General features: G+C 41.3%; 1 protein-coding gene across 2 annotated transcripts; it reads left to right on the top strand.

Moving 5' to 3' along the window:
* The first annotated feature begins 518 nt into the window (after positions 1–518).
* On the top strand, positions 519–11,959 carry si:rp71-46j2.7. 2 transcript variants are annotated; one of them, XM_041944831.1, is made up of 16 exons: positions 519–851; positions 1,302–1,410; positions 2,674–2,887; positions 3,196–3,338; positions 4,141–4,303; positions 4,445–4,500; positions 5,377–5,567; positions 6,190–6,300; positions 6,439–6,564; positions 7,015–7,113; positions 7,205–7,363; positions 8,446–9,067; positions 10,075–10,138; positions 10,236–10,414; positions 11,118–11,206; positions 11,322–11,959. In XM_041944831.1, the coding sequence occupies exons 1-16, from the start codon at positions 663–665 to the stop codon at positions 11,418–11,420; spliced, it is 2,613 nt and encodes an 870-aa protein (XP_041800765.1). In that variant the 5' UTR covers positions 519–662; the 3' UTR covers positions 11,421–11,959. The 2 variants fall into 2 exon arrangements, with proteins under 2 accessions (XP_041800765.1, XP_041800764.1); XM_041944830.1 differs by having other exon boundaries at positions 7,205–7,375.
* Positions 11,960–12,905: the final 946 nt, after the last annotated feature.

Genomic DNA, 12,905 nt, shown 5'->3' with positions numbered 1-12,905 from the left:
CACAGGAGCCATTTCGCTGCATAACAAACACTTTGATACTTTGAATACATCTAGCTGATAATACACCTGCACTTTTATTTATTACCTGTCTATGTCTGACCTACAGACAGACAGATCAATCGATAAATAGGCAGGTGGGCAAACAGACAGACAGACATATCAATAGATAGATAGATAGATAGATAGATAGATAGATAGATAGATAGATAGATAGATAGATAGATAGACAGATGGACAGCTAGATTGATAGACAGATAGACAGGCAGACATATCAATTGATAGATAGACAGCTAAATACACAGATAGATAGATAGATAGATAGATAGATAGATAGATAGATAGATAGATAGATAGATAGATGTGTTGACTGGTTCAACGGGCTCACCTCACGCTGCTGTCAGGTAAAGCTGGGACCTGTAGATGGCATCCTGTCATAAACAACAGCAGACACGCGCGGACTTCCCGCAGCCAATCACAGCTCCGCGTTCAGCGGCTTCATATAAAGTTCGCTTGTTTCCGCCGTTCGACTTCGTGTGCGCGGAGGAAACAGCGTCTCGTCCTCGGCGCTGAAGATGTGGGCGAACAGACCAGGCCTGGTTTTGCGGACACGGCGGCGTGAAGTGGGAGAAACAAGCAAAACGAGCTTCTAGTGAGAAAAGACGATGTATCTATGGCGCTTGTCCATCGCCATAACCCTCGGCCTGGTGTGGTATCTCTCAGACTGCGGTCGCACGGTGACACAGTACTTTTTATGTTTCCTCTTTTGTTGCTCTGCCCCGCTGATATTCGGAAACAATGGGCGAGAGAGCAGCACTCAAACTGATGAAGAGACGAAGGAAAACCCACTCCAGGTAGTAAATACATGTTGCGTTCACGAGCACTGCTGCACGATCGAAAGTGAGTCACGATTTAATGAGTTAAACATTAATAATGGGAAGGCGAGATGCATTTGTAGATCATATTCTCCCACCAAACAGCCTTTCTCCACTACACGCGTTAATAAGTGAGATAAGTCTATTAATTTCAGGATTGTTAATGTTGTAGTCATGTCTTTAGTCAGTAATCCAACCTGTTTACCAGGATACACTAACACCTGAGCTGTGGGATTAGTGTAGTGTCAAATATTGAGCTATTATCACTCATAGCCCGAGGGGCTCTCTTTTTTGTTGCACTGAGGCCTGAACAACTTGTTTTCACTCATCACATACCTCACTGTGACCTAGAGTTCAACACTAATAGCTGGAGTTTCCTTACAATCTTCTCAGTCCCTGGAAGCTGTCTCATAGCTGTGTGTTTTCCAGGAGACTGTGGAGCAGGAGCTGCTTGGTGACTTGACAGATGGAGGAAGCCCCGAGCAGGCTAAACCTCTGGAGTCCAACTGTCCACATGTGAAGAAGTCCCTGCAGCAAGGTGAGGCTTGTTTTTTTTCTTTTCAGTGCTGTAAACACTTCTGTGTTTGCAGGTCAGAAACACGCTGCTCAGAAATCACAGTTCTGCTTGTGACTTATTCAGGGTGTTTTGTCAGCAAGTTTAAGCTGTGTTTTGACTTGACACAGGAGAAAAGGACAGCTCTGCACAGACGCAGCTGCAGCTGCAGCTCATGTTACATGAAGCGAGGAGGGGCTTTAAGGGAGGAAAGAAAAAGATGAAAAACACTCCCTTTCACTAGACGGGTTGTATATGGCTGTAATGGAAATTAGATAACTGATTTTTATGCCTGATTATCAGTGGTGTTTGCTCTGCGTCTGATTTGTGCAGCGTTTATTAAAGAGGCTTGTGCTGGGATAAAAGGTTGATATCACAGCTCTGAATAAACATGTGTTTCGTGTTATTTATGTACATTCAAACTTCTCAGGGTTTGAGCCAGACCGTGAAAACCCTTGACAAAATTGTGGAACTCAGAAAGGTGAAATATGCTTTGGCTTTGAATTCCCTTAATGTTTTTAGTCCTAAATATAGCACTCCTATTCAAATGCATGAGCTGTTAGCTCTCCAGAGAGAGTTTTTGCACTTTGCATGCTTTCATTTTTGTCTTTGTTTAAGCACCTTGTTAAGCTGCCCTTAGGCCATAGGTCTCACTTCTCTTTTGTCAACTTCACAATGTGTAAAGCTGCCAGGAAGTCAAAAGACATGAAAAATGACACAGGCACCTTAAAAAATGTCTCTATATTTTATTGTATCGTAACAATTTTAGGTTGAAAACAACATTGTTTTACTATTTATGTACAGAAATATTTAAAAAAACAAAGACATAAACCTATAATACAGTCTGTTGAATGCACAGTGATTTTATTCCCACTCGTTTTTGTGGCCTTTTTCAGATTATTGAAAAATACTAGAAAATGAATGAATAATTAATACAAAAAAAGTATTTCAAATAAATGTTTTACCATCTACAGACACAAGTAAACACGTCTAACTCTCAGCGCGTCTCTACACGATGCATAAATACAGCTACGTTGCAGTAAATGAAACATTCTCAGTGTGTTCACTAATGAATAGACCCATCTTCATCTCACCATCAGCTCCTCATGTTCAGAGGAAGTGAATAATTTGGATCGGGGAGCTTGAGTTTCACCAAATAAGTCAGTGCAGTGTTTGAGTTTGATGTTCAGGGGGAGAGCGTGGGAGCTCGGTGTTAATGTGAATTTCCTTTGTGACTGCTCTCCTCAGTGTTCGAGTGCGCCTACGCTCAGCTGGTCCTGCCTTGGTACTGCGTTCCTGAGCCGCGTGAGCTCCAGCCTCTGCACCAGGTGCTCAGCAGGGAAGTCGACTCCGTGATCGACCGGATTGTTGAGAGAGCCAGAGACTTTGATGTCTGCCAGGCAGTCGTGGGCTCCATTCGCATTTTGACCCAGCACTTGCATAATGCGAAGCAGTCTGACAGGTGAGGCTCTACACCCACCTTCTCTTTAAATGACTCAGAATTCCTGCTGCTTCCGTTACTCTTTGCACTCAGGGATGCGCCTGAACTCTATAAACGCCTCTTTAGTTCTTTATCACCTATGAATAATTAACCTTAGCTTTACGAGATCACACCTGCCATGACATCCTGATGGTTGCTCTCCTGCTGAAGGGTGTTTCAAGAGTAGTAAATGCCATCAGATTGAAGATTTTGATCAAGCATTTATCAGAGATATGTGGTGATAAACATCTGTGATCCAGTAATCGCCTCTCTCTTGCTTTCTGTTTCAGAGAGCTCTTGTTCACTTCCAGAGCAGAGGAGATCACAGTTCTCCGAGAGTTTTCTGATGCTCTGGTACGTAACCTTTTTCCCGAATCTCTATGGGGCCAAGAAGTCAACCGCTGTGCCTTAAATGAGATTGTTGCCTTAAAGGGTAAGACATCCTTAAATTCTCTCTCTTACATAACAGCTAAGCCTTCCATGACTTCTTTTACAAGTCTGAATTGTATGTAATCCCTTATTGTCAGTGGCTTTGGAGAGCTCAGGACTTGAATTTTGGGTTACATAAAAGGAAGGCTCCTTCCACACTGATTTGCCAATTCCCTTGAGGGTTTAGTCGTTTTTAGTCGCAGATAACATGTTTTAATGGTGGGAGTCTTGCTTAACAGTAGGTTTTTGCAATTAAGTATGTAGCCCAGTTACAATAAGTGATTTTTTTTTACAGCTGCAGTTGAAAAATTATATGCATGTCCAGATTTCTCTTCGTCTTGGCAGCTGGAAACAGCTCATTTCTGACAGAAACATTTCATTCATAGATACATAATTGAGTGCTTGCAATAATGTGGAACAGTGACAAATTATACAGGGCTTTGATTTTACAGTAGATATGATAATCCTGATTTTGCCCAATATTGTCCTTGCTCTTATCGCTTCCACTTACCCATCTTGATGATATGAGGAACATGATTTGCTTCACTTTTTTAAGATTTAAAAAGATTTTGGGGGCAGATTTAGTGGCTCAGGACCGTCCACCAATCAGAAGGTTGACGGTTCGATCCAGTCTGTTCAAGTGTCCTTGGGCAAGATAGTGAACCCCAAATTGTTCCTGTCTGTGTGAATGGGTGGATGTGGTTTGGCACAATCATTGGTACAATCCAATGATATTTTCAAACGTGAATATTGTGCCTCCTGATTTTAAGAGTTTGTAAGGTTAGTGTGTCGGCTGTTTTCCTCAGGTTTGGGCCTGTTGGTGACATGGCTGTCCGACCCCGACAACCTGAACCAGCTGGTGGTGAGCCAGCTGGACAGTGTGACCCCCAAAGGCTCTGTCGAGGAGCTGTGTGGCTCAGACCTGGATCAAGTCTCTCTGGCGTCGCAGGAGGGCGAGGGCAGTGAAGTGTGAGTGGCTGTCATCTTTCGCACCCCGCTGGCTTGACCTCGTCACAGTGAGCCTCAAAGCAGCGACTGCAAGGGTTTGAAATTGCAACTGACCTGCTTTTTAAAATTTATTTATTCATATTTACTTATGTTGATTTTTAGGACCTTGGAGGGAGCAGGGATATCAAGCAGCACCAGGATCAAGGCCAAAAGGAAAGGTGTGTTTTGTTGAAATTAAATGGCGTCAAGCTGTAGGACATGTGAATACAACCTGGTTTTCAGTGAGAAAACATTTCAGATAGGAATGATGGAGACTTGAGAGCGGCAGATGGAGTAGCTTGTGGGTGTGAAAAGAATAGAAGACTATGGTTACATAATATCTTAATGAATAGCAATGTGTTGTCAGCGATGTGACATTAGACTTTTCTTTACCAGCTTGTCTTTTAGCGCATAATTAATCCTGTTTCTTTTGTTTATTGGCCCAGACAGCTAATTATACAAACAGCAAGCTGAATGGAAAATAATTTCTGTGCTATCTTCAAGCAACTTCCATCTCTTTATATTGCAAACAATCCCACAGTATGATGGTGGAATAAGAATTGATTATAGCAGGATAATGGACCTTGTGATATGATAAATATGTTTATTTTCTGTAATGATCACATCATAAATTCTGAAAAAAAACACCATCATTTGTCATAATCTGGAAGAATAATTTAAGTCTGATGGGATATTTCTTTATTTATTTCTGAAGGTTTGATTATTAATCATACTTACAAGATTAATGAAGTGCAGATTACATCTGGTGAATTGTTTATTACAGAAATAGCTCAAAAGTTGTTATGCTTCCCCACAATGCAGAAAAAGAAACACAGTTTTAAAGTAAAGTTGTTCAGGTGAAAATCAAGGTCATGGTAGACTGTATTAATATTCTCTTCATGCACAATGCTCACTGTATCAGAAGGAAGTAGCGTTTCTTCAGTACTGTCATGTGCACAATAAGGAAACGGGTACAAGAGACGCAAAAAGTCAAATACTGATGATGTAATTGTGGAATTTTCTGTGGCTTTTAACAGGTCTGTCGTAATTTTCAGGTAACAAGTTAAAAGAAGGATGGTCAAAATTTGTGGACAAGATGAAGTCCAAGAAGGCCAAGAAGAAGAAGATGAAGAAGATGGAGCAGGAGCTGGTGTTGAGGATCATGGCGATCCAGGGAGACGTGTCCAACGAGGACGACGTCAGTAGCAGGGAGGGCTCCATTCACAGCCAGCAGGACTCTGACAGGGTGGGTCTGCTGCAGATAACGCGACATATTAAACCGAAGAAACAAATATGACGATATAACACCTGTTCTGAGGTTGTTCCACTGGCCTCTAGTATGTTTTAGACTTGATTTTACAGTTTTAAGGCCCCACATTGTCTGGCACCCCAGTGTCTCTCTGACATGCTTGTGAGCTATGAACCAGTTAGGAACAGGCCTTCTGGTTATTCCCTGGGTCTCCAAGGAAACTGGTTAAAACTGCCTGTGGCTTTTATGCCCCAAGGCTGGGAACATCCTACTCAATCATGTTACGTGTGCTTCAACACTATTGCTTTTCAAAACCTCGATGAAAACACTAATTTTTTGCTGCGCCGTTCAGGAGTCTGATTGGCCTGTCTTAATGTACTGCACATGTACTATTTGTTTTAATTGTGTTTACTTACCATATGTGTAATATTTTACTACCCACAGTCCTTCTGGCTGCAGCGTCCGTGGTAGCTCACGCTCTGTGCAGGACATTGTGCTTCCACCTGGAATGAAATGTGCTATATACATGAAGTTTTTCTTTTGCTTGCTTGCTTGAAGAGGACAGTTTTGTGAAGTGTGGCAGACTCATTGTCGCTTTTTTTTGGCCAAACACCATCAGGAGGACAGTGATCTGGAGAACTACCTGACAAGCGTACAAGAGGACATGATGGAATTCAAGCTGTCATATGAGATGTGGCGCGTTGGCCGCTGGGCTGTCAGCATCCCTCATGTGAGTTATAAATATCAGTGGCAGTGTGGAATGTCCTGGAGGCTTGTTATCTGTCTGTTGAGGCCCTGTAAAAGCTTGTCCTTGGATGGAATGTTAATGTGTGAGCTGGAGTGTGAGTCAGAGTGTACTGTGTCGTAGGCCGACTGGGAGGATGAGGAGCTGATCTTCACTGTCCACCTGGAGGAGAAGGACAGCCCTGAGAACCTACAGTGGGACATCAGGAAGAGCTACATGGATGTTATATACTTCCGCAACAGATGGCAGGTTAGATCTTCTGGATTTTTCCTTAAACTTGAGAGGGGAGAGTTGTGTTTTCTGCTTATTGCCCATTCAGCACGAGCCAGAGGGAAAGTACTGTTGTGACAACAAACCACCGCTTTGTTTTCACAATTTTGGAATTCTACTTATGTGCACCATGAAATTTAATTATAATCATATGGGATACAGTTGGCCACAAGTCTAAGGCCTGGACCATGCGTACGCTCCGTTTTACTTTTACACATGCACACACAAAAACCAGAGTTTTAGAAATCTCTGCTTGCATGTGAACAAGTGGCCCAAATGCAGAAGAAGCTGTTCGTTCTACTAAATATCCGTATACATGTGGTCAAGGCGAAAATCAATGGGTTTGATCAAGCTCTTGAAGCTCTTGAAGCTCTTGAAGCCCTCTTGTCATAAAGGATTATTTTGTGTTGCCTTTCTGCTCTTTTTCAGGACTCGACCAGCCTGCCCACAATCCTGGTGCTGGAGGAGTCCGAGGTCAACGATGAGGTCAAGGAAGAAGCCAGAGTGTCAGTGGAGCACTTCCTGCAGGTGAAAGATGGCAGAAAAAAAACCCTCGCGTGTTGACAGATAAGCACTTGAAAATCTTCCTGACCCAACTTTTTGTCGTCATCTTTTCCAGGAATTGGTTTGCGAGAATCTCATCGGCCACACTCAACCGGTTTTTCAGTTCCTCTGCCCTCTCGACAAACTGCTGAATGAGGAGGAATATGATGGAGGCGTGTGGAGCCTTCTGAGCGGCTTGGCTTACTTCCTGACTCCAGGTCAAGAGGAAGAAGAGGTAGTTTCACATGTACGCCTTTTTACAAGTTGACATTTTGAAAGAATGATTCTCCTTTATTACAACCAGACCAGTCTTATGTACTAGTAGGTAATAGTAAGATTTTATTTCCCAAGTTAAAAAGTTGTCTGATGGGGCAAGAACCCACTGAGACGATCAGACAAACAGGACTTAAACAAACTTATTTCTTAGAGAGAAGAAAAGCGAATGATAAAATTATTATTCAAACTGTCAGTTGTAAACTGATCTGTGAACTTTAGTTCAAGTTTACAGACCCTGGTTCAACTTTGACCTACTTACTGTGGTTTGTGCGCACATAAAGTTTTCCTGTGCAGTCAGGGATTATTACAGACATCACTCATTTTTGTTTTCACCCCAAAAAAAGTGTTGGCTTGTTTATAACTTGTCTGATCAAATCTGAACAATTGGTTTATCATGACTTTATTCAATAAATAAATAAAACAATGACCAAAACTGTGGAAAAAGGACCCAAGTCGTAGGATAGGAAACATCCTCACTTCTAGCCCTGTGTCAAGCTCCAAAAACCATCCTACTTTTCCCATGATGCAACTTGATAGTTGCCCGTATTTTTAAAACTCTGCATCGCCTATTTCGTAACACAGACTTTCTGTTCAAAAATGTGAAGACTCGGGGTACGGTGATAGCTGCCTCGTAGAGGGCGTACCATATATTAAGGCTGAGTGCTTGCTGCAGCAGCCTGGGTTAGATTCCAGCCCGAGGCCCTTTGCTGCATGTCATCCCCTCTCTCTCTCCCTCCTGACTTTCCTGCCTCTCTCTCCAACTGTCACTATCATAAAAATAAAACAAAAATGCAGCTGAAAAAAAGGATTTGGGCTGGCATCACTGTCACCATGGTTAGACCATAGAAAGACATTTCACTTTCATTAGTACTCCTTGTAACAAGTAAATTACATTTCGTGTGTAAAGTAGGTGGAGCAGCCCTTTTAAAATGTCTTCCTCAACAGATATATATGGCTTCATGTAGTTGCTGGTGTGTGCCACTCTCTATTAAAAAGGCCACTCAGGGTCAGCTGTCACAACCTGATTGTTTTCCTTTGCAGAGCTCCAGTCCTCAGACGGAAGCCCCGAAAGAAATCATAACGCCATCTTTGAATCCAGAATCCACAGCTCTGCCTTTAGAAAACCCTGCTGCCTCTACTGGGAAGGGCAGTGACGTTCCAGATGCTACAATCCCAACTATTGTGATCTCTCATTGCAATTCTCCTCCAGAACCGCCTGAGGAAACAGAAACCGAAAAGGAGCCACAGTCCACAAACGAAAACTGCTCCCAGGACAAAACGGAAGACTCTGATAATCCCTTAACCTCTCACTTTAAAATGATTTTTAAAGGACTGACCCGATCCAGGTCGCAAGAGTCTCTGGCCTCAACAAAAACCACCGGTGACGACGACCCACCTGATTCAGACTTCACGCCACACTGCAGCCAGAACGGAGGCTTGCACGGGGAGAGCGCCGACGGCCCGTCGTGGCTTCATTTCAGCGCAAGGTCGAATAAAAAGGAGAAAATAGGTTTCAAGCTGTCGGGTGGAGTGAACAAGGCTAAAGGAAAGGACCAGGGTACTTTGCCAAGAGGGGAGGACTCCCAGTGTCGGAAGAGCCAAGTCAACTGGGAGCAGCTGGAGGCGACCAAAGCCATATTTGACCTGCTGAAGGAAATATCCGGTTTGTTCAGTGTTCAGACTCTGAGGGGACTGTTCACAACATTAAGAGCTTTTTCAGGATCATATCAGTGTTTTTGCATGTTGTCTATTTACTAAAAGTCATTTGCACTTCACTGCCAACATTTTAAAAGCATGCTGCAGCTTTTTAGATCAATTAATGCATTTCAGTACTAACAAAAACTCCTCAACCTGTAACCCTTGACACCTGCCTGACAAAGCTAATACTTTGCAGTGAACATTGGCTTTATAAATCATTGCAGTATTTTAAGGTGAAATATTTTGGCGGTGCATTAAGACGCTTCTGACGAGCTCCGACCTTCCAGGTTTGACAGTTGACGGCCAAACAGCATCATATTCACAAGCCATGTTGTCAAAAATGAAACGTAGACAGATAGTCAGCAAACGATGTGATGAAAAGGATTTAGGTAATTTGGTAACTTTGCTCACTGAAAGGGTTGCCTGGGATATTTAAAATGTTAAGGCAAAGGTAACTGGATTTGATGTTTGGTTTACAACGTGTTTCACCACTCATCCAAGTAGCTTCATCAGGAAACAATAACACAACCCTGACAAAAAATAAGTTATCTTATTTATTTCAAGCAAACTTCAACTATTTGAATTGCACAAGTGGCTGACTGGGAAAGAGGCATTGACACTCTAAACAGCTGGAAGCTATGAAAATTGTTGGCAGCCTTATTAAACCTACATTAAGCCATATTTTTATTACAGACATTGAATCTAATGACTCGTGAAAAGGTTTCCAATAGTGCCAAAGTTGTGGAGAACTAACAAGTCAGGCCTCGTCCATTTTCATCTATACAGGCAGCACATGTGATGCTGCAGAGCTTTGTAGCATTTTTAGTTTTACACTTGCATATTTACTGTTTGAATCTCAGCTCAGCCGTTCTCATCAACTGTTTGTGACAAGATAAAATATGCAAAAACGTGGATAGGGTCCTATTTAGGATGCTTGTGAAGCTAAATCTAACACTCTGTGTGTCTTAACAGGAAACTCCATCCTCATAAACATATTTGATGCAATTTTGAAACCTGTTATGCCCATCTTGAAAAAGTAAGTTTGGTGCTGACATCCCGCCTGCTTAGATTTTTTAAGAGTACTTGGATCTGTCTCTTTGAATGACTTCTGGTTGTGTTGTGTTCGTCTCCAGAAAAGTCAACTCTTTCCTGAACAAGATGAACCCAACAGAGGTGCAGATGGCGTCATACATCGACGCTCTGCGTGACAAACAGTGGCCTGAGTTTCAACCAGCGGCACCTCCTCCTCCTCGCACCGATGAGGAGAAGAACGAGACCAGGGACAGAGCGCACAACCTAATCAATGCCAGATGTAGGTGACACCTTTCTGCACAAGCTATTTTTAGGGTTGTTTCGATACCTACAGTCTAAAATGCTGGACTGGATATCTGCGATTATGAGAGTCTTTGCACTAATCCGCTATCATTTAATTTTGAATTATAAAAACCTGTAAGCAATTTAACAGATTTTGTTTTACTGCACAAGTAGCCAATATCCATAAACTGCATGCAACTCGTGTAACTTCAGGCACCTGTCAGCAAACTTAGATTTGTCCTCTGCGTATCCGTTGGGTGACAGGGGAAACACACCTGCTGGAAGTGCCAAAAAAATCATCTTTAAAGTAGTTTCACCCAGATAAAATGAGTTTTCTGTTCCCAGAAATCTGTTCTTCTATGCCGCTCTACAGCAGGTTGCACTGTGCTGCCACTGGCAACTCCTCTTTTAGAGCAGTGAGAAAGAATTGATTTCCAGCAATGTAGCATTAGCATTCATGTCTGTTAGAGTTTAAACTGAGCCAGGCAATACAACAATGGTAGCAAGTATACAGCTGTTTAAATGAATAAATGGATATATTTTTTTTACGCACTATATTGGATTGGTATTTGATATTGGCCGATATGCAAAATTTGTGTATCAGAGCGGTATGGCAAAGGAGAAAATGGTATTGGAGTATCTCTAATCATTTTTGGCAGTTGATAATCTATCCAAAATATATTTTTATGTTCTTTCTGTAGATTCTAACTATCTCGTGCTGAAGAAGACAGACATGGAGTCTGTTTTCAATCTTTTCCAGGACAGTGAAGAAAACAAAAAGCTGGTATATGTGAGTATCTCAGCATTTACTTTCTGTCACCATCGATCATGAGTCTAATTTTGACTTTTTATTTAATATAGCATACAAATCTTGTTCTGATTGTTATGCCTTACCTTTGTAACAGATGCTCCTGTCATTCCTATTGAGGGAATTTTTTCCCAATGAGCATTCCCTAAATGTGAGCCCTGCTGCCCTACAGAAAGTGACCAACTCCACAAACTGATCTGTGAATCCTCGATTGTCTTTTTAATGGTACTTTTTTAACATTGTAGACTATCAAATTATTTATTAAACATCTGAAAATGCCTTAAAATATTTGACCATTTCTGAATCAATGCCATTATGTTCTTTTTACCTCGAACATGCTGTGAACACTTTGTGAATTTCCTTTTATTTTGTATCGTTGAACCGCATTTGTAAATGAAATCTGAAACAGTCTTTGCAGGAGCCGGCTTTGCATGTTGTACTTTATTTATAAACCCACATGAGAAGATAAACTAGATTTCATACATACAGTTTGAATTTCACCCTTCACGTTTTCATGTTTAATTTAGATTTTCAAAAGTATTTTGTGTCACTTTGAGCACGTATGTATGGTAAGAGTGTTTGTATACTGGTTAATTTAGCCTAAACATTTCTATAATACAATATCCCATGATGACTAATCACCTAAATCTGTCAAAGTGGACAGTACCAAATCAAAGGAAACTTGAAATAGTGTTAATGTAAATAACTTGAATTTATTCCAAATAAAATATTTTAATACAACATTTTATCACTTATATTTCTGGCTTTGTGTATTTAAGTGAGTTCTGACTCTGTAAAAGATACAGTACATAGTACAGTAAATGTTGCAGTAAATCTAATATGTAAATTAGTTGCTGATGCTAGCATCTTATTTGCTCTGATGCCGTTTCACTAAAAGATATTTCGGAAGAGTTAAACAAGATCCTCCTGGGAATCCTGCAGATGAAGTGTGAGATGTATTAAAATAATTACTTAAATGGAAATACTGCACCGAAATGTAGTAGAATGTAGTAGAAAGACGACACTTTTTCGTCTTTCTACTGGAAGAAGTTACAATCAAATACATTTGCTGAAGAATACAAACACTCCTCAGATTTGAACCACAAAGTGCATCTGCATCAGCTCGTAATGCTTTGCTGATCAGCCGAAAAAAACAATTTGTATATACAGCCAACAACTTTGGCCATCTTTCTATAACCTTTAATGGTAATGCTGCCTCTACTGCTCACGCTATCTCATTATGGAAGTGTAACAGAATTAATTACAGGATTATTCTGGTCCAGGTCACAGGAGGGAGATTATCTGGCAGCGTAACAACATGAATTCATTTTTTATTCACTGAAGTTCCCTAGAGCAAGATAACAACATCACACTGAACCAAACACTTTCACTTACAGAAGGAAACTGGTCCTGCTTCTTTTATCCTATTACCAGCCTGAGGTGATGACTTGTTGTTAACATCAATGCAAAATGACAAATCCATGATGAAATTATACAGTATTAATGCAAGAATTCAGTCTATACTGTTATATACTTTGTAACCTCTTAAACTGTGCAAGGCCCACCACTGGTTCACTATTCGTACATTTTAGAAAAGCTTACCTCAGTCTATTTTGGAGCTTTCAACAACATACATGGGCCTCAACAGAACATGGAGACTGCCCAGTTGCCATGGAATTGC

Source organism: Chelmon rostratus, chromosome 9, assembly GCF_017976325.1.
Source record: "Chelmon rostratus isolate fCheRos1 chromosome 9, fCheRos1.pri, whole genome shotgun sequence".
NCBI lineage: Eukaryota > Metazoa > Chordata > Actinopteri > Chaetodontiformes > Chaetodontidae > Chelmon > Chelmon rostratus.
Note: the sequence above shows the minus strand (reverse complement) of the source record. Positions and strands in the feature narration are given on the sequence as shown.

Coding starts and splice junctions, on each gene's coding strand:
- si:rp71-46j2.7 (XM_041944830.1), top strand. CDS start 663: ATGTATCTATGGCGCTTGTCCATCGCCATAACCCTCGGCCTGGTGTGG. Junction 7,376..8,445: donor AAGAAGAGGTAGTTTCACAT/GTACGCCTTTTT, acceptor TTTCCTTTGCAG/AGCTCCAGTCCTCAGACGGA. Junction 10,139..10,235: donor GTTATGCCCATCTTGAAAAA/GTAAGTTTGGTG, acceptor GTTCGTCTCCAG/AAAAGTCAACTCTTTCCTGA.